Raw genomic sequence first — 21,857 nt, 5'->3', positions numbered from 1 at the left:
AGATAGAGTTTCACTTTTGTCGCCCTCAGTAGTGGCGTCACAGTTCACAGCAACCACCAACTCTTGGGCAGTTCCCTTGCTTCAGCCTACCTAGTAGCTGGGACTACAGGCACCTGCCAGAATGCCCGGCTATTTTTTTGTTGCAGTTTGGCCGGGGCTGGGTTCGAACCCGCCACCCTCGGTATATGGGGCTGGCACCCTACTCACTGAGCTACAGGGGGCACCACCTGCATTATTCTTTTAAAGTAGCATTTCCAAAGTGTTTTGGGGAACACTCAGGTCAGTGGCTTCTGGGAAAGGAGTCTTTGGTCATATGGTCCTGGGGCCTACATCACCCTTTCCTTTTTCACAGCTTATTTCAGCTGTTCAAGGCTCTAATAAGTTCTAGAACAAAGTCCCAATTAGGTGGTAAGCCAGAGTTTCTCAAACAGTCACTGTTTTATCCCTCAAACACCCTATTCCTGAGAAATGAGTTTGGAGGAAACATTTGAAGAAAGGAAGATCTAAAAGATATATGTCCCTGGAAACTAAATATATGGCATATAAATTAGATTTTTACAGAAGATCAAGACAAAAAAATTAAAGCAGTCACATATGTGTATACATGCCTCAGTGTCTGTGCGAGGGTGTTTCTCTGTGTTTTCTTCCAAAGATGTTTTCTACTGCTTTTTATCCTAACTTGATGACTTGACCTTAAATCCAGTGTCCACACTCCCGTTTCTCCAGGGCTTCTTTAGGGAGTATGGCCCTGAACAATATCTTTTGCTGGGGGCCGATAGCCTTATAAACAATTTGTATTACTTTAAGTGAGCACGTAAGCACCGTTTGCTGGCCACTCTCTTGGGGTTCTGTAAGTGAAATGCCATGCTGGCAGAAGGGGGGAAATCTGCCCACCTGCTTCCCTCCTGGAAACAGGCCTGGCCACCGAGCTCCGGGACAACTCTGTAGATAAGAGCCCAAGGGGTCCTGGCCCCTGTGTGTGAGTAGGGCTGGGGTGTGCTCCAAAGTGGAGAGGGGGGCACCAGGCCCATGCAAGACCTGGCACGGGCTCCCAGTGTCCTCAGCAGACAGCACCATCAGCCGCAGCCGTTCTCTACCACCAGAGGTGGACTTAGAACATTTTCAGAAAGGTGTTCAAAAGCGTGAAGCTGCCCTGAATTTCAAGGCCAGGCACTTGGTCCCACTTTTCCTAAAACTATATCCTATCCAGGGGCTGAGAGGAAGAAAAATCTTCCCTGTCTCAGGATTTTCTTCATAGCAGATACCCCCAACTATTTTTCCTAAATCTTCACCCAACAATGATATTGCATATTTTCTCTCTATGATAAGGTTTCCCTTTTACAAATCCAGAGGGATTATCCTTTGACCATCCGAAGGCTTATCCCCCAAACCCTGTTCGCCACCCTGTTGGGCGCCTGCTGTGCTCCAGGCAGACGTGAGCACAGCCTTCCTTCCAGTCCTGTGAGTGCTGGGACTCAGCAGCACCGTGAACGCTTCTACTCCTACAGCTCTGTTTTCCAGCCTAAAAATTACTGCGTTTTCCTTTCTAAGTTCAGGAAATCATCCTATTTTGGTAGCCAATCAAACAGAAACAGATTTTCAATGTGCAAAATCAGTTCATGAAATGAAATGGCCCTTCTCATCCTTTGCAGCGCTGAGGGGCCAGCCTGCAATGATAGGTGTACCCACCACTCACTCGCTGGGTTTAAATTCTGGTAACCTGATTTTAAATACTGCATTAGCTTTTTTTTTTTCTTTTTAAATGAAGCACATTTCTGGACCAGCTGCCTCTTCTTTCACTTGTGGTTTTTCAAAGCAAACATATTAACGTTATTTTAAGAGAGAAAGAATTATTAAGATGAAAATTGGAAGGAAGAAAAATTAGCGTGTTTCAAGCCCAAATGTAGTCAGTATATTTCCTCAGTGAATTACCAGCATCATTGTTCTGTTCCTTGAACAGAGGGAACCAAGCAGTATAGTTTATGTAGCATCTGGTATTCAGAAAATATTTTTAAAATATTCTGTTATTTAGCCTCTCCATCTTCCAAAGTTCTCAGACCCCAGAGCGTCTAATAATGTTCTTTCTTGTCTGTGGAACAGGAACACCTACTGAATATTTATATTCCCGAAATATGTCATAATACAAGGTCTCATTCAATTTACTCTTGACATCAATCCTGTGATTTACATGTCATTATCCCTGTTTTATAGTAGAGAAAACCTGTCATCTTTCTTCTGTACCGTGGTGTTCCTAGGACAGACACGGAAAGCAGAATGCTATAGACCACATGTAACAACATTTTAAATGCCTAAAACAGCAGATGCCAGGTGTCCAGGAACATGAACAAACAAACTGTTTGTTTGTTTGAATGTAACAGTTTCTCTCCTTAATGTCCAGAATCCATGTTTTCTAGAACCTGTTTGGGTTTAGTTGTTGGCGAAGTTCTTCAGGTTGTTACGCATCGATGACATTCTTGGTGAATATCAGGATGCAATAGTAGGAGGGACGTCATTCAGCCAGGTTAGCCCTCTGTCCATCCATGACGTATAACCGAACTTCATTAGAAGCACAGAACCTGTTGCTCTTCCTTGCTGACTCTATTCTCATGAATGTCGACCTTTACACCCTTAGTCATAATGTATTAAGGGCATGTCCTACGCCAAGAATGACTTTGCCATCTACCAGCTTGTTCCAGTAAAAACAGAACCACAATGAAACAAACTAAGGAAACAGTTCCCTATGAAGTTTAATTGCATGTCAATCCATTAAGGCATTGCAGCATCTTAAGTGTAGGTAGGCACACAAAGCAAATGTGGAAACAGGAGGATGGTTGTTAAGTCTAGTTGTGTGTAAAGGGGTCTGCAGTGTACTAGTCTGCTAACTGTATGGTAGCCCCCCTCACCTGGGGTTTCACTTTCAGTTACCCAAGGTCAACCACAGCCCCATAATGTTACATATAGTAAGATATTTTGAGAGAGGGGAACCACAGCCACATAACCTTAATTATTATGTACTGTTATAATTGTTCTATTTTATTAGCTATTGCTGTAAATCTCTTTCTGAGCCTAATTTATAAATTAACTTTTATAATGGGATATAAAGAGGGTTTCAAAAATGTATACACATTTTAAGAAAGGAAAAAACTGTATTAAAGTTGTAGTACTCAATATATACTAATACTGTTTGTTTTCTTGTATATTGTATCTTGTAATTGTAGAAGTCAAATGTGACGAGTACTATAATTTTAATATAGTTTTTTCCTTTCTTAAAATGTGTATATATTTTTTGGCACCCTCTGTATATACAGGTGTGTGTATATACATGTATAAATACACGTATAGGCAAAGCATAAATACATATGACAAAACATAGTACATGTGAAGTTCAGTGCTATCAGTGGTCTCAGGTATCCCCTGGGATCTTGGAAGGTATCCCCCACGGATAAGGGAGGACTACTGTGCTGCAGCAGACACTGTGGAAGGAATACTTGACAATGTACTTTTAAATGATTGAAAGATGTTCCATTCTAAGATGGGAAATCTACAGTGCTTGGATGCCGTCAATATACTGTAGTTAATACTGTTATTCACATTAACTGTGACGTGCCCAGCCATAACAGTCCTACAGGTTTCCAAGCAAGAAGTTAAATTTCCCTAAGCCACCATTTCATCATAATTATTGAAGAAATGCTAAAACTCTTTTTTTTTTTGGAGACAGAGCATTGCTTTGTAGCCCTGGGTAGAGTGCTGTGGCATCATAGCTCACAGCAACCTCAAACTCTTGGGCTCAAGCGATTCTCTTGCCTTAGCCTCCCAAGTGGCTGGGACTATGGGTGCCACCAAAATGCCTGGCTATTTTTAGAGACCACAGCTCACTTGCTCAGGCTGGTCTTGAACCTGTGAGCTCAGGCAATCCACCTGCCTCAGCCTCCCAGAGTGCTAGGATTACAGGCATCTACTGCATCCAGCCTTGAAATGCTAAAACTCTTACTCACTGTAAAGTTGTAAAGACCTTTACATGAAAAGTTTTTATATTACATGAAAAACAAGTGCTGAATTGGTTCTGCTCCTGAAAACTTTATTTAATCCTTCTGAGTTAAGCTTTTTATTTGACCTCTTGTGCCTGGTTAGGAAGTTATAAGTGTCCAGCATGATAAATGAGGTTTGCTAAAGGTTCTTAAAGTACATTTAATGAAAGAATAAAGAAATGGAAGCTCCCTGGAAAAAGTTACCCGGATGGCCTGACAGTAATCTGGATCAGATGGTAATATGATTTAAAAACTCATTTTGTGTGCACCTCCGTCTTCATACAGCCATGGCAGGTGGTTTGGAGACCGTGTTTTCCTCTAAATGTTTGTGGCTATACGTAGAAATCTTTAGCAAAAATCAAAAAGTATAATTCTATTCCTACTTTTACTCACTTTTACTAATTTTGTTTTCATAATACATAATTTTCTTTCTAAATAGTGACTGAAATGTATAGTTTTAGAAATTTGATTATTATTTTAAGAAAATTTTTAGTGGGGGAGGCAGAGTTGTATGTTGCCTAGGAGGGTTTCAAACTCCTAGGCTCAAGAGCTCTTCTGGCTCATTGTGGCTCAAGTAGCTAAGGCGCCAGCCACGTACACCCAAGGTGGCGGGTTCGAATCCAGCCCGGGCCTGCCAAAACAACAATGATGGCTGCAACCAAAAAATAGCCGGGTATTGTGGTGGGCACCTATGATCCCAGCTACTTGGGAGGCTGAGGCAGAAGACTCGCTTGAGCCCAGGAGTTGGAGGTTGCTGTGAGCTTTGATGCCACGGCACTCTACCCAGGGGGACAGCTTGAGGCTCTGTCTCAAAAAAAAAAAAAGAGCTCTTCCCACCTTGGCCACCCAAAGTGCTGGGGTCTTTGTCTCAGCTCTGCCCCTTGCTGTGTAATTTGAACTTGGGTTAGGCCAGCTTCAAGGCCACATCGTTTTCCTGTGTCATGATACAAGGAAATGAACAAATGTTAATGTTTAGCATTAGAGGTTTTTGTTATTATCCTAGTGGGACTTTAATTCTGTGTCTTATGTGGCTTATCTTCTTTCTAATCCAAGAATGTCATTAGTGAGCACTCATTCTGCAGCAGATGTTGGGAGAGGCTTTCTCCCTCTCTCCCTCCCCCCTCCCTCACCCAGCTGACACAAACAATATTACCCACGAAGAATGGGTTATAGGATAACTAAATCAAGGAGGAGGCTGCTGGGGAGGGGAGGAGGCAGCTGGGCTGTGTCAGCTTCACAGAGGAGCATCACAGCAGTGGGTCCAGGGCTTGGCCCATGTTATGGATCTGGTGGTCTGTAATTTTTGATCTTAGTTCTCTGAGTTAGCAGGGAGAGATTCTTTGTATCTTGGTGGCATTAGGACAAGTCTTTGGACATGCTCTTTGCAGCTGGACAGAGGGCGGGGCCTGGAGCCTGGACATGATCCAGGGAGACTTGGGTTATACTTGTCCAGAGTTATTGCCACTCTCACCAAGTTTAGCTGAATGAGTGTGGCACGTGTGGATGAGTCACCCTGTGGTCCACTGTGTAAGCATGCTTTGGGGATGTATAATAAGGCTACTTCAACGGATTACACATGGGCTGTATTATGGAGTCTTATCAGATTCAAGCAAATACATATTTCTTTTAACAGAATGAAGTCCCTGAGGTGAAGAAAGAGGAAACTCTGCTGGATCTGGACTTTGACCCTTTCAAGCCTGAGGTGGCACCTGCGGGCTCTGCCGGAGTGACCCACTCGCCCATGTCTCAGGTATCAGGTGCTTTTTGGATGTTTGGGGCTGAGGTTCATAAACCTCAAAATGCATAGTAGGGTAACAGATTACCCTTGTCCCTTTCAAATGACTATTATCCTCTTTCATTTTTGGTTGACAAATGTTTCCCAGTAGGAAGGAGAGGTAGAGAGAGGATCCAATCCATACCAATTATTCTAAATGATGCCATTAGCTTTCTCTACCCACAGACCCGGCATAACCATATGTTCCCCACCAAGTGATTGTTCCTAATTCCCAGGTGTGGATGACACGTATCATGGCTTCCCTGAGTAAAGCTCTTTCTTTGGCTTGGGTTGACTTTTCTTCATATTTTCTACTTTTCTTCCTCATACTTGCAAGTTGGAAATCCCAGGAGATTGTGCCTCAACAGAAATGTCTGTCAGTCCCCACAGTCCCGACTAGATGAGGGTGGCTCAGCCTCTGCATTGTAGGAACGGCCCCCCTGTGATCCTGTGGCTTGACAGGGGTTGGCCGTGCCCACCCAGGCCTCTCCCTGCTCACCAGGGCCTCACTGTCTGGGGTCCTCCCACTCCAGCAGTCACTGTCACAGCATCTCTGTCAAAGGGCTGCCTGGGGCAGGTGCTGTAATGACCTTGGGTGACCCCTCTGGAGTCTGGTTAGTTTACAGTTTTCTCTGCCAAGGGAAGGACGTTAACTCAAAATTGGTTGAAATGGAAATCATTTTATCAGTGTGTTGGATGTGTTGGGGCCTCCCTCACATTTGAAGTTAGGCAAATCCAAAGATGCTAGAATATACTTCAAATTAGTGAAAGAATGTCATAAAGCCCAGTTTAGGAACTGGGAATCAGCTCTATTTCCTGGTCTTGAAACCTTTTTGTTATGTTATAGTAAACTGCTGAGGGGGAAAGCTCAATATGAACGTCAACAAATCGGATGCTCTCTAAGTTATGCTTTGTTCTAGAGTGTGATTTGGTTTATGAAGGTCTCCCTGTTGTACAATAGAAACAAGAAAAGTCTAAAGTGTCAATAAAGTAGGAAATTAAGTAGATTAGGCACTAGCCGTAAAGATGCTTTGCAAACAAAAGGTTCTTAGGTGAATGTTTCAAGAAGCTCTCTGTTAAATCTCTTCTAGGAGATTCGTGATGTTCATTAGAACAGTAAAGGTGCTGAGAAGTCCTGACATTAAAAAATGTTTAATTTTGTTTGGAGTTTCCTACATTTGTTAATGAGTACAGAAATGTATTTTAATGAGTTTTCTTGCCATTCATTGGAATGTTCTTTCGATCCTACTTTGGGAAATGCTAAAGTAGTAGTTGTCAGTAAGTTTGAAGGTTCCACCGTGGTGGTCAAGAAAAGTAGAAAATGAAAGTGTGTGTAATTCCACATATTTCCTTCTCAAAGCTCTGTCTGTATGACAGACAGCCAAAAGAACTTACAGGGTGCCTTCGGCCTTACTTTCCATACTTCATTTCTCTCATAGCAGAAGCAAAGTTTCGAAGGTAGATGCTGTAATAATTAGTGTGTGAGATTTCACAGCGTTTCTGTCTGTAGGTAGATAAGAGAGAAAACTCTTTTATTAGAACCCGTGATTAAATACATCCATAAATCCTGGAACTTTGTGTGGACTTAAAAAATTTTTTGAGTGACCTTGTTTATACCTTGGGAAGTCTTAGTTCTGAAGGAAACACATGGCTGTTTAGGGCAAGCTGTGTGCCTCCTTGTGCTTTTCCCTCGGGGCAGGCAATAAACTCTTCTGGCCTCCTGGTGGCCTTCACTGAGTCACCTCGACACATTTCACCTGTAACTCAACTCTAATCACATCTCTCCATTTTGGCAAAGAAGAAAAATCTTCAGCTGAGTGAAGAAAGGCACAGTGCTGTTAGATTCTGCCTGCCTCAGAATGATGTCCCGTCTCCTGCCCCGTGTCTCAAGTGGTGTTCTTGCTGCTAGCAGGACACCTCATCCATCTTGTGATCTCCACAATGTTCACGCAGGCCAACACATCCTTTCGTGATCCTGAGCGCTGGTAGACGTGCTGTTTCCCATTTGCCGCCTGCTTTCTGAAGAAAATACTATTTGCTGTCTGCACTGTGCAGGGACATGTATTAGCTTTTATAATCCATGATTCTTAAGGGACTGTGAAGCAAGGAAGCAGAGACCATCTGGATAATTAGAAAATGCAGAACAAATCCATGTACCCCAAACCGTGACTTTCATAGGAGCTGCTTTACTCTTCTGTCTTAGTCGGTCTGCAAGAATATGCTAGAATGGACCTGCCCAAGTGGGTGGTTTTAGTCAGAACCACAGGGCCTCCTTTCTGCAGGACAGGAAGACCCACATGAGGCATCTGTAATCTCATCTGGAAACTGTAATACTTTTGAGATGGGACTGCCAGGCTCACTAGTTTGCTGTTCACACTGAGTGACTCAAATCAAGTGCCTAAACATGGATCCATTCTAGTCAAAAAGAGTTGGGCATAAAGAGGTGTAGTTTTAGTCTCAGTTTTCAATCACAAGGAAGGAAGGAGAACTCTCCCCACCCACAGTGGAAGTCATTAGAACGTCCGGATTCATTCCCCAGAATCAATAAGCGTCATAATTGAAATGCCAGTAGCAGGTGTGATTCATTCCTTGGTCTTCAGAAGCACCCTGCTGATTTACATGATTACCAGTTAACTGAGCTGTGTGTTATCATCTAATTCAACATATTGGAGAACTACTTTTCTAAGGTTGATTCACCTTCAAACTGGTCATAATATATCCTCTCTAACGTTTTGGGTGGTAGTATCGTTAGTATTGATTAGGTTCTATATTTCCTCAGAGATGTGATTAAGTTCTGATATCTGGACACCTTGTTTGCTTCATTTTAATGATGGGTGGCGTGCATGTTTGTGTGTTACAGCGACCCCATTCATAGTGTTTCAGACACAGCTCTCCACTCACACGGTGAAAGGCAGATAGATTAGGCCTGTGCTAGCCCCTGTGCTAACCACTAGCCACATGTGACCATTTAAACTTGAATGGGTCAAGCTGCTTTCCCAACAGCTAAGTAAAATTATGTATAATTAAAACTTTGGTTCTATGATACCAGCCCCTCTCAAGCCCTCGGGACTCTCCTGTGACTGCTGGCGCCATCTTAAGTAACACAGATGTGGCTCATTTCCATCACCAAGGAAGGTTCTACTGAACATTTTCATACTAAATGTTTTAAAAATTTTTATGATTTCAAGAACTTTTATCACCTCAGTAGTTTTTATATGTTTTAGACTTGTGTATTAATCATAGTTCTGTTTTTTTTTTTTTTTTTTTGTGCTTTCAGACATTACCTTGGGATCTGTGGACGGTAAGACTACTAAACCTTCTGTATTTTCATGAATCTTGATGCCTAGAAATTTGAAAACTTTGTTATATTTTATTTTATTTCTGATGGAAAGAAGATCCATGCATTTAGTGATAACATAGTCCCTTAGAACAATCGCCAGCCCCCCTGAAGGTTCCGAGCTTTACCAGGACCTAGAGGTCATGATGAGAAGAGTGAGGGTGCCAGTGGACCAGACTCCTGGGTGGCAAGAGGTCAAGATTTTGGTCTCAGGCCCTTTGCCTCTTCCTCTGGTAGTTGATGGCCAGAGGAGCTATTGTGGTGAAGGGCCTGCACACATGTGGTCACTTTTAAATAGAATATAAAGAAAGTACAGATGACAAAATGGAAGGGACGGGCTACTGTGCACAGGGAACCATTTTTCATCATTGTGTTCAGTGGAGCTTGGTTAATAAGAATTTGAGCTTTCAAGTCAGAAGTTTGAGTCCAGACTCTACTGCGTATAGCCTTGGGACTTTGAACAGTTTCTAAAACTCTCTGAGCCTCAGTTTTCCTCATCTGTAAAATACAGGTAATGATGCCTGCCTCAGAGTGAGGATGAAATAAGGTACTTGGAGAGTTTTTAGCCCGAGTCTGCTGTGTATCCTTTGTTGAAAGGTAGACATTATTACTCATGTTATTTATTCAGCTGTTCTGATGTGCAAGGATGTGAACCTCCAAATTTAAAGTTGGGAAACAGCCACAAACAAAGCTTTGTGGTGGCCTCACTGGTGCTGTGAAATTGGGAGACTGGCCTCGCTCTGATAGAGCCCGATAAGCCTCAGAGTGGAGCCTTTGTCTGAGAAAAGCCTTGGTCTTGTGGTCGCATTCCTCAACTTAAGTTTTACATTTTCTTCTTTGCTAGTGAGACAACAAGAGGGGCATGTGATAGATGTAGCTATTCATGAACTTCTGAAGTGACATTGCTACTTGACAAGTGTTCATTGAAACCACCGTGACTAAGCTGTGTCTTTCATAGTTGGTTGGGCATACTTTTATATTCAGAAAAAGGGAGGCATGGATTGATATTCAGGGCACTTGAATTCTAGCCTCAACTCTTTGTTAATTTTCTGGGAGATTTAGGGGATAATACCAATTTGTTGCTATTCCACTATTTTATATCTTTACTTGGAACTGTACATTTTTTTCAGCTGGGAAGGTTATGGTGAGGGTAAAGGTGTCATCTGGAAGGAGCTTTGACTGTTGCAGAAGACAGACTGAATTGTGACAATGATAAGAATGCAGAACGGTGGCTTTCTGGACATAATGGCTCACAGTTCTCATCTCTGTACTTCCCAATGACTTCTAGTTCAAGGGAAGAATATCAAGAGAATCCTCTAGGCCAGGTGTCCTCAAACTAGGGCACATGGGCCACATGCGCCTGCCTAGGACATTTATTTGGCGCACTGGGTGTTTTTGCCTCCGCTGCCTGTCCTGCTTAGCAGCCGACTCATTCCAGGGCTTGCAGTCTGGCCCTCCAACAGTCTGAGGGACAGTGAGCTGGCCCCCTGTTTAAAAAGTTTGAGGACTCCTGCTCTAGGCAGTCAGTCAGAGTGGTTAATATCAGATCCTTTTTCACCTTAACACCCACGTCCAAGGTGATTAAGTATAGGATTAGTTTGGAGAAGATTTTATTCTGACACTACATCAGACCATGAGACACTAATTTCTTGACCTATAATGCTTGATCTTATTATGGTGTTCTCAGAATTTTTTATTTATTTTAAACATTGCACGCAGAGTCTATTAAAACAGAACTCATGTACTAGTCATAAAAAGTCCTTATTGACACTAGAAAATGACAAATGTTTTGTGTTTCAATTGTGCCTTTTCTGTAGTAGGCTTAGATGCTATTGGAACAAAAATCATTCCCATCACAAAACAAGTTGTAAATATCATCTTAAACCAGTAATTGTTAGTGAATTATCTTTTCTTGCCTCATAATTATTATTATTGTTATTTTACCCATACAGACAACAAGTGCTGATTTAGTACAACCGGTAGGTAAATTCTGGATTTTTTTTGTATTTAATATGCAATATATATATGGTATATTATCTAGAATGAACTTCCCCCCGTGGCTTTGCTAGTTATAGATTTAACCTTAGTTGAACCAATTAATTTAAACACTTTCTAGTTTTGTTAACTGGTGCTACCCTACTGAAGAGCTTTGAGTTTCTCATCAAATCTTACCATGATCTTTTTCATCTTATTTTTTTTTCTTTGCTTCTGCATACTTTAAAGACTGACTCTTCAAAAAGTCTTTCCCTGTGTAACCTGATCATGGAGGAAACTCCAGACAGTGGGTTGGCCGAAGAAATTCAAAGATCTCAAATTGATGTGGGTGCATTTACTTGGGGCCCTGACGCTAGTACAGACAGTGTCAGCCAGGAAATTCCCTCAGACAGGTCTGGAGAAGACCCTGCATGTCTCTCTGAAGCTGAGCAAGACATGCAATTATCCACCGGCATGCTTTCTTCTGCTGATGGGCCTGTCGTGGCTGAACAGGGTGAATGTACCCTGTGGCCAGACTCTTCAGGTGGAAATGAACAACTCTCCCCAAAGTCTGTGCCGGAGGCTGGAGTTGCTGTTGCTGCTTGTGTGGAGTTGGGGCAGCCGTATGACTTGCCTGACCCAGAGATGCCAGCCGTGGAAACAGCTGGCCTTTTCCAAGAAAGCTATGAAGGTGTTCAAAATTCAGATGAAGAAGAAGAGAAACAGAAGACAGAAGATTCTATGTGGGCAGGTGTGGAGACATGTCAAAAGGTAGACACGGGAGCTATTGGTATCAAGACCCTGGAAGGGACAGAGGAGTTTGAAGAGAAAGGAAATGAAAGTATAGGGAACATGGTGGTAGATCTTACCACAGTGGGAAAGCAAGACCAGGAGACCTTACAAATCAATGAAGTGGACTCTAGGGAGGGTCTTAGTGCAAAGTGTAAGGATAGTGTAAAAACCAATGAAAATTCTTTTGAGAAAACTGACCTATTAGAAGAAGCCATGGAAAGAGTAGCTATGCCAGAAGAATTTAGTGATGGAGACCAAGGTCTACATGATGGGATTCAAGTAGTGATTAGTAATTATGAAATTATAGAGGGCTCTGGTGCTAAACCTGCCAATCACACAGATACCTTGAATCCACCACTCCAGACAAACTCCATGGCTAGCAGTGAAGGTACCAGCCCTGAGGGATGGGAATTAGCTAGAAAAGAGATCAAAAAAAATTTAACAGCCCCTCCCAACCATGATGTAATGTATCACCCAGCACAGTGTGGTGCAGATGCTGAAGAAAATCAGCGTGAGACTGTGCCGAATGCTCCTGGAGATGATGGGGATAAAAATCAGGCTGCTGGTTGGTCTATAAAACTTGAAGTGGCAGCTCAGTCTAGGATTGACTTTAATTATTCTCTGGGAACTGATGGAAACAGAAGGGATATGTGTTCATCTAAGGCAGAAGACTCACTAATGGAGGGGTCTGAAGGTACAGTGAGTGGAGACTATAGTCATGCCTGTAGCTTGCCAAGAATTGCACAGACGGACTCCTGGGGGACAGTTCCAGGTCAACTCTGGCAGCCACATTTGGATTCAGCTGTGAATGACACGGATATATCAGGATTCTCTGGTATACCAGGTGGCCAGGCAGGTGGATTTGCCAGTTGCCTAGATTCTATTAACTGCTGGACTATCAGAGATACTGAAGGCTTAGGTAATCACTGGGACCACTTAGGTACAGTTGAGAGCAGCAAGGGACTGGAAGGGGACTCACTAGCTGGTGTATGTAGGGAACAAGCCATTGCTAGCCTCTGGGGACAAAGCCAGGAGATAGATAGACGGCTGGTTCTGGGAAGCTCCCGGAACGCTAGCCCTGAGAGTTCTGCTAGTTCCCGAGACAATGACATCAACAACTCAGATTTATCTGAAGATGAAATTGCTAACCAGAGATATGGATTGTTGTACCAAGAAATAGAGGCTGACAAAGACGAGGTACTTACCCCGGTCTGTAGTGTAGACTAGCCAAAGACTTCTGTAGGTGCTGTTTCTCCTAATGTCTCTCACCTCCGTCATTCTCCATCACTATCTTCTCCAAGTCCTGACAGATTGTTATGTACCTTTTGAAATTTGTGCAAACCAAACACAAATAGGTTGACAAAAAAAAAAAAAAAGTCACAGAAAGCAGAATAATCATGTTGGGAATCAATGAGAGTCTATTTTACCGTCACAGTTTCTGAGTTTATTCTCCCTACTTGCATTTTTACTGTCCAGGCACTAAACATGTGCTAAACCAAAACAGCACAGACTAATCTACTGTTCCCAAAGTGTTTGCACTCCAATAAAAGCCCATGAAATGTTTCTACCCAGGCCCACTGAAACCGCAGGATCTCATAATTGCTGTTCACAAAAATGATGTATTACAGAAACACCAAAATAAGCTTCTTCCAGATTCTATCAGGGGCTGAAAAAAGAGGCTACTGTTAACCCCTGATGGCCCTTCTTTAGATTGATCTTCTGATTATTGAGAAAGTGGGTTTTGGTTAGCACTGAGCTATGCACCAGCAGCCATCTTTCTTTAAAACTGATCTTTCAAAGATTAATTTTAGAGATCGTTAAATTAACCTTTTTTTTTGTCAGCCTATTTAAAATAATACAGCATGGCCTTTTGCATTTCCTAAGCACTTCCACATGCAGCAACCTTTTGTATTATTTTTAAATTTGTGGTAGTCTTTACTTTCCAACTTGTTTACTGGATATTTCCTGATCCTACAAAAGTGATGATGAAAAAAATAACACACTGTGATTTCCATTTCTCTTTAGGCTTCTGGTGGTTCATTTAATGGATTCACCCAGGTAAGGCATCTCTTTTCTAGCAAGATCCATCTGCTGAGAACCACACGCATTTTTTTGTTGATGGTCTCTACGTCACTGATAGAGGATAATGGTTAAAGAGTGTCTGCACAAAATTTGACCCCACTAGTTACAAATGGAGCAATCAAGACAGAATAGTAGCAACATTGTAGGGTCCCTGTGAAGATTAAATGAGATATGCATGTGGAGCCCAGCAGCCTAGTACATACTAAGTGGTCCAGGACTGTACTTCAGCTTGTATTGATGGGCTTGTATTGATCCCATGGGTTTCCGCCTTCTGCTGACACCTCTGCTGGAAACGAGAACTTTCTGAGAGATCCAATGGATTTAGTTGTTGGAAAAGAAGAGAATGGGATTGTAGATTGTTGAACTAACGAGTCGGATAGTTAGAAAACGTGAGAGGTTTGTAGGAACCTCCTTCTAAAGATTCACACAGGAGTCCACACTCCACAGAGCCTTATCTCTTCAGTGGTTCTCCAGAAAAGAGCCACCGGAAGATCAGAAACTGTATGTTGGCTCTGTCCAATGTGAAAGTGGAGCCACCAGATGGATTGTCCCATTCTCTGTGTGTATCCCACCAGAGAGACAGGTGTAACCAGGTACAAGGCAGACCGCACGGCTGCAGAGCTCCTGGCTTCAGTTCTGACGGCCTCTTCAAGGGAGACCTAAAAAGAGACCTCCCCTCAGAATGTCAGCCGTGCACAGGTTCTAATAATTGAGCATTTAGAATTCTCTAAAACAAGATAGATTCATAAATAGAATTCTGCATTTAAAAATTCCATTATTTTCCCCCATGTTCTCAATAAGAAGACAAAACCCACGCACACACCCACACCCAAATGTGGATACACACAAACACAAAGAGAGATGATAATGCATCCCTTTCTTTTTTGGAAAACTCTTGCTATGTCATCATTGGTATTGTTATCCATTTCTCATTTATTTCAAGTTTGTATTTCTATCAGAGTGATTAATGCACATAATATAAATATAACACATTTGTATAAGGCAGACATCCTCAAACTACAGCCCGAGGGCCACATGCAACCTGCCTAGGACATTTATCTGCCCGCCGGGTGTTTTTGCCAGTGCTGCCTGTCCTGCTTTGCAGCCAACTCGTCCTGGGGCCCACAGTCCGGCCCTCCAATGGTCTGAGGGACAGTGAACTGGCCCCTTGTTTAAAAAGTTTGAGGACCCCTGGTATAAGGTATTGCTTTCTTTTTGTTTGTTTGGCTTTTTTTGAGACGAGAGTCTTACTCTTTTGTCCAGGCTAGAATGCCAGGGCCTCAGCCTAGCTCATAGCAACCTCAACTCCTGGGTTCAAGTGATCCTCCGGCCTCAGCCTCCCAAGTAGCTGGGACTCCAGGCACCCACCATAATGCCTGGCTAATTTTTCTATTTTTAGTAGAGATGGGAGTCTAATTCTTGCTCAGGCTGATCTTGAACTCCTGATCTTAGGGGATCCTAAGTGCTAGGATTACAGGTATGAGCCACTGTGCTCGGCTGTATATAAGGGTTTTTATTAGCAAACTTCAGGCTGTCAAATGACTCCTCCATTTTCTGTTTCTTAGAGGTAAATATTTTCACCTCCTTTAACTAATCTTCTAGATTTATTTCATATGTGCACCTGGTTTCTTACAATGCTGCTTCTGAATTCTGCATTGTCTATGGACCTATCTCAAGTATTTCCACCTCCCTTCTCTTTGGCTTCCTCCCTCTGATGGAGTCCATCAGAGCCATCCCTCTGACCTGTGGTAGTATAGTGATAGAATGCAAGTAGCAGCCTAGGCATGAGGCTTACTTTTCTTTTTATGCCAACTTTCCGTCTTCCTATGTGGTAATAATTGTGGATCTTGTTTGTCTATTGTATGATTTTGCTTAGTTTTCTAGGTACTTACCTAGAAACCTATGTGTTGTAATTATATAAATATATAATTATAAATATAAATAAAAATCTCTAACCCTAATCCTTACCCTTAACCCTTTGTATGAATACAAACTCATGCTCTATAATTATATAAATCTCTTCTGGTTTTTGTTGAAAATACTAGATATTCAGTCGGTTTCAGCTTCTTGAAGAAATGGCCTGTCTGTCCTTCTGGACTGCTCCAGTCTGAACTGGGTCCCCTGTGACTGCTCCCCAGCCGTTCGCCCTGGCTCTCCCAAGAGGATAGCCTTCACCTCTCTCCTGTCCATCCACCATTTTCTGAGAGTAAATCCTCCTTCTTTGTGGTTTAATCCCTTTTCTGGGTAGAGTGGCTCTCTGAGAAAAGTATACATCAGAGGTGTATATTTTCAACCATACGCATCTAGGAATGTCTTTATTCCTGTGTATAGAGATACACATAATGGACTGTTAGTTTGGATATTATAGTTGAAGTTGTAAATCATTCTCCCTTAGGATTTTAAAGCTCTTGTCTTCACTCAATTTTACCTCTTAGTGTTGCCTTGGAGAAACTGTCATTTTGGTTTTTTTCCCCCAGTGACACTATTTTATTTCAAAATAAAATTTAAGGGGATAAAAATGTTTTTGTACTTTGAGAAACTGTCATTTTGTAAGAACTCTTCCTTCCACTCCTGTCGTCCCACCCGGCACCTCTCATTTCTCTCCTCTCGCTCATCTTCCTCTTGTGCAGAATCTTCTTTTCACCTCCGTGTTGCTGAGACTTGACAGTGATGGGCTGTGGTTTGAGTCTCTTTTCCTCCACTGCAGTAGGCCTTTTTAATCAGAAGTTTTGTGTGTTTTGGTTTGGGGAATTTTTTATTTATTATTTCACTGACACTTTCTCTCCTTCATTTTCTTTGTTCTCTCGTTCTGTAACATATCTGAGCTTCCCGAGTTGGCATTCTATTTATTTGTTCTTTGCTGTTTCCTTTTCTCTATTTTCTCTGCTTTCCAACTCTTCTGACAGATTCTTCGCTCCTGACGTTTTTTCAGTTTCCCAGAGCTCTTCTTACTTGGTTTTGGTTTTGGTTGGTATCTTGACTCCTGTCCCGAATGCAACCCCTTCCATTCTACACTGTCCTTGAGGGGATTAGTAATCATTTTTGAAGTTATTTTTATTGCAAAGTCTTTGTTTCTTCGCTTGCTTTCCCTTTTTTCTGTTCCATTCCTCTCTTTCATATTTTAGACTTTTCTCAATGTCTGGTGATATTAGCTGAATAGTCATGTTTAAGCGTGAGATGCTGAAAAGCTGACAGGCACCTTGTATGGTGGGGTAGAGCTCATCAACTTTGGGCATTTTGTAGGATTTCCCAGCTCACCTTACTGTTGGGGAGCCCTCGATGCCCTGATGTCCGAATCTTTAGGCACTTTTTCTTCCTGTTAAAGATTCCTTTTATTGTTGTTTGCTTTGGATTCTGGAGGTAATGAAGGTAAAGATGTGTTCAATCCATCATCTTTAACCACAAGTCACTATCTCATATTTTCTCTTGGGAATCCCCAAATGTCAGTTTCTTCATGCATTTTCCCCCCGACCTGGTTAGACTTCCCAGGAAGACCCTTAGGTCTCCTGCCCGGAGGGTGCAGGCCTGGCTACCTGCATAATGAGTGGTGAATGTTCCCTTAAAGATCACTCTTTCCTTTTGATTTCTTGCAGCTTCACTTTTTAGATCAAAGAACATATTTTCTAAAACTTTTAATTCATGACTCATGTATAACCCCTAGAAGGAACACTTAGGTGATGTAGTCAGACTAAATTTGCAACATTTGAAAAGTTTAAATTTGGAGCCATCAGGTTTCAACATCCAGAAGAAAAGTAGGGAACCAATGATCCCCTGAAGCCGGAGCCCTTAGTTTAATAACGCTCATTGTATTCTGCTAGCAAAGATTTCTGTGTAGAATACCTACTGTTAAGACTGACTTTTGTGGTTTTTGTTTTCATGTTTTAAAATAGAAAAGGATTTTTAAACATTTAAAATGTATTTATTGACACAATTGATGGTAGCTAATTTAAATATCATTTTTTAAAAAATTACATTTTCTCCCTCATTTTCAGCCCCAGGACACATCATTATTCACCATGCAGACAGATCAGAGCGTGGTCAGCAATTTGGTAAGTTGATCATTCTAGGTTGTCTGAAGCTTGAATATCCAGAATGTAGATTTCTGCAGCTCTCACTTTTGTAGAAAATAAGAGAGAAAATATCCATTAAATCTTTGAATTTGGTTACTTCTGTTCACGGTGATCAGCTAACACTCCAATCTCCTAGTTCTGGGCCCCAGTAGAACACAGTGAACCCATCAAGGATGGGGATATTTCCGTGTGACTGTAATGGAAGCTCCAGGATCTTAAATGAAATTGCCTCAAGAATTCATGCTTCAAAATAGATCCTTGATTGCTTCTTGAGGTTGGAACGCCCTCATTTCTCATGTTATCACTCTATGAGTTGTAGAAGGAAGCAAGGCGTACTCGAGTGGTGATTCCTGATTCAATGCTGAATGGGAGGAGAGGAAGCTTCGTTGGGGAAAGAGTAGGAAGCAGAGAGAGTTACTCTTGGTGACTGTTTAGATGTGAGGTTGGTGTTGCAGTTCCCAGGGGAACCCTTTTCAGTACCAGCTTACTAATGAAGATGAATGAGAGACCTGAAGAGGTGTCACTTATGAGCTTGTCACTGCTCATCTCCAGAGGATCTGGAATGTTGGAGAATTAGTTCACGAAGGTAATTTGTGATGCCATAGTTTTCCCATGAGACTAGTGTATAATTATCCTAGCTCTTGCTTGGAAATCGGTTTAAATAAAATGAATTTTTCTTTTTAGAATATTACATTTTTAAGTAAGGAATTCTGTTCTGATCAGTTTGTCTTAAAGGTTAATTTGGTATTTTTGCAAAGGCAAGTGTGTGTCTAACACTTTGTGAATAGATTGTCATACGTTTGCCATTTCAGCAACTAGGGAAAGGCGGAGTCTCTGAGAGCTGCCAATAAATAGATGTTTCAAATACAGATTATACTAGTGTCAGTAATGGAACCAGAGAGACTTATTCTTCATGTTCACACATGATCCTCACTCAGCCCAGGTGATGGAGCCGGAGAGTGAGATGTTCTCTTATCATTTGTAGATCAATTAAGAAAAATCGAGAAATGGAGGTATAAAAGGAAAGGCAATTCATAATTAAACTCCCATCTGCTACTGTGATGCAAAGATGAAGGCCTGCAACTGAGTGGTTTTAAGTGTCCCCGAGCATTTCCCTGCCATCCACAGCTGGCCCTGGGAGCCTCCGTGCCACTCCTTGGACATCTTGTCTCTTCTCTTGATATGTTTTCTGTGAAGCAGGCATCTTGCACCTTCTTCTTTCCACTGGGGAACTCACCTTTGCCGTGCCCAACATTACAAATCCCGCTAATGTTGGCTCTGCCCTCTAAGGAATTAGGAAATCAACGAACCTGTGTCTCCCAGCAGAGTTGTGATTAGATAAGATCTTCCCAGGAGCAGGAAAACATTCCAGCATTTGGTTCTTTTGACTGTCCTGAGTGAGGTGGGGGTTGAAGTTGGTATCAGCTGTACATCTCTAGCCTGCATCATAAGCCTCACGGGATATCCCTTGAGTACAAGTTTAAACCCTTCTGATCAGCATTCCTTGCTCAGGGCCCAGAGTAGCCTCTGATAGACTCTGTTTCAGATGTGATAGATTCCCAACACATCTCTTCTTCTCTGCAGTGACCTGCCCTGCATCTTAGCACAGAGTAAAAGTGCTCCAAGCCTACACCACTCACTTTACAGTAAAGGGAAAATTCCATTTCTGATTCTCAGGATTGAACCATTGTGGCATCTCTGTATCTATTTGCTGCAGTAGTGCTTTGATGGTGCACCTCTTCTCTGAAGGTACAGTGATGCTATTTGAGCAAACAATGGAAAATCATTAGCAGTGTTCTAAATCTTTATGGCATGGTATCAGCCCATTATCAATGTTTTCACGGGAGGCATCTTGTAGGAAAAGAATGGTTGCTGTAGGGCATCGTTCCTGCAGGACTATTTTAGAGCTCTCCAGGCCATGTTCTCACAGTTTATCTCTGCATTTCTCTGTATCTTGACAAACTATTTACAATTTTACACTGTCTTAGAAGGAAGAGAAGGTTTCTGTCTGTTGCTAAATTTGAGAAGCTGATTTTATTTACAATCGAGCTTCATCCTTACTCATCATTTAGTCTCACATTTGTGCTTCAGGAATTTAAGTAGTAATGCCATCCTATAATATTTGGTGTGCTTTTGTAACAGTGATAATGTAATATAGTCATGCCTGTTGTAACTTATGGGGATATAACGAATCCCTGTGTTCTCTTTATACTGTATTAGCATTGTCTTGTCCAATTTCAGGGAGCAAATGCAATAGGAATCATTTGTGAAATCACCCCAGCTATTCATTCTTTTTTTTTTTTTTGAGACAGAGTCTCACTATGTTGCCCTCAGTAGAGTGCTGTGGCATCACAGCTCATAGGAACCTCAAACTCTTGGGCTCAAGCGATTCTCTTGCCTCAGCCTCCTGAGCAGCTGGGACTGTAGGCACCCACCACAACGCCCGGCTATTTTTTGTTGCACTTGTCATTGTTGGTTAGCTGGCCTGGGTTCGAACCTGCCAACTTTGGTGTATGTGGCTGGCGCCGTAACCACTGTGCTATGGGTGCTGAGCCTGGCTGTTCATTCTTACACAGGACTTCAGAATTTCTTCAGAATTCCAAGAAACCCAGACTCGAATACAAATTTATTCTTCATTTTAAGTTACCTTTGCATTTTTGAAAATGTACAATGATGTATGTATTTGACTCACGTTTTGACGTTTCTCTTGACTTTTCATCTGGCTTCAGACTTACGTCCTCCATAGGAGACTCAGCTTGCAGGGAAACAGCATCTGCTCACAGGTTTCAGGTTACTCAATGCCCTTTATGGTATGGGTCATTGATATCAGGCTGTCATAGCAAATGGCCTTGACTTCCCAAATGGTAAGATCATACCCCAAGCACTTACAGTAACTTCGCTGCTATGAAAATGTGTTCCATTATGAAGATAATTCTTTTTGAACAATAAAAGTAAAGTCTTCTCTCATAAAGGATGCCTGAGAGCATATTAGAGTGAATTTTATCTCATCCTTTCTTGAAAATTATGTCAGTCCAGTTCTTAAAGGTTATAAAAGTCCATAAAATATCAAGTCTCTGCACATCTATCTCCCAAAGTGTCCTTTGATTTTATTATGTCCTTTGAAAAGAATGGTGGTATGACCCTGGCATCCATCACCATTAATAGTTTGGTGGAGTGCACAAGGCAGATAGTTTGTGTGTTTATCCAACGCTAGGTCTGTTACTTCTCTGTGGAACTTGTTGTGTACACCAACTTAGATGAACAAACAGGAGAAAGAGAGGAAGGTTTGGGCTGCTTCTGGTAGAAGTGACCGATTTCTCCAGCATCTCAATTGGAGACTTCTTGGTCCTTTAGGAATACACTTGAAACTCTTTTATAGTTTACATGGTCTGATGGAAAAGGGTCTTAATGAGTCTTTCATTTCATGAAATAATCAGGCTAGATAAATATGCCTATTTATGTTAATAAGGATGGAAAAAGGGAGTATTTTTAGTAGATATGCTTGAGTGTGGTATTTTGAATGTCCTGTTGTTATGTTATATTGCTAATTTTAAAATTGAAAAGATCTTGAGCTAAGCGATGCCAGAGTCCTGATTCAGCATAAATGTGATTGGAATCTAGATGGTGTCTGTGTACAGAGGGTACAGTGGGATAAAAGACCTCACCTGCCCACACAATCAAAGGGTCCACCTGATGCGTGGAGAATGCTGCCCTGTGGTTCTTTAAAGAATCACTTTACTGTATGAAGCAAATTGATTGCTCAGAATTTTGTTGGGGGGAGGAGGAGGAACAAAGGACTA

General features: G+C 41.9%; 1 protein-coding gene across 1 annotated transcript in view; it reads left to right on the top strand.

Annotated features, from left to right (window-relative positions):
• AMPH (amphiphysin) overlaps window positions 1-21,857 on the top strand; it is a 201,056-nt gene that overhangs the window by 160,811 nt on the left and 18,388 nt on the right. Inside the window, exons 13-17 of the mRNA XM_012809958.1 lie at window positions 5,662-5,778; window positions 9,080-9,103; window positions 11,363-13,102; window positions 13,931-13,963; window positions 17,980-18,036. Coding sequence (XP_012665412.1) covers window positions 5,662-5,778; window positions 9,080-9,103; window positions 11,363-13,102; window positions 13,931-13,963; window positions 17,980-18,036 — 1,971 coding nt within the window. The remainder of the gene's footprint in view (window positions 1-5,661; window positions 5,779-9,079; window positions 9,104-11,362; window positions 13,103-13,930; window positions 13,964-17,979; window positions 18,037-21,857) is intronic.

Source organism: Otolemur garnettii, unplaced genomic scaffold (assembly GCF_000181295.1).
Source record: "Otolemur garnettii isolate 467f Iridium unplaced genomic scaffold, OtoGar3 scaffold00119, whole genome shotgun sequence".
Taxonomy (NCBI): Eukaryota; Metazoa; Chordata; class Mammalia; order Primates; family Galagidae; genus Otolemur; species Otolemur garnettii.
Note: the sequence above shows the minus strand (reverse complement) of the source record. Positions and strands in the feature narration are given on the sequence as shown.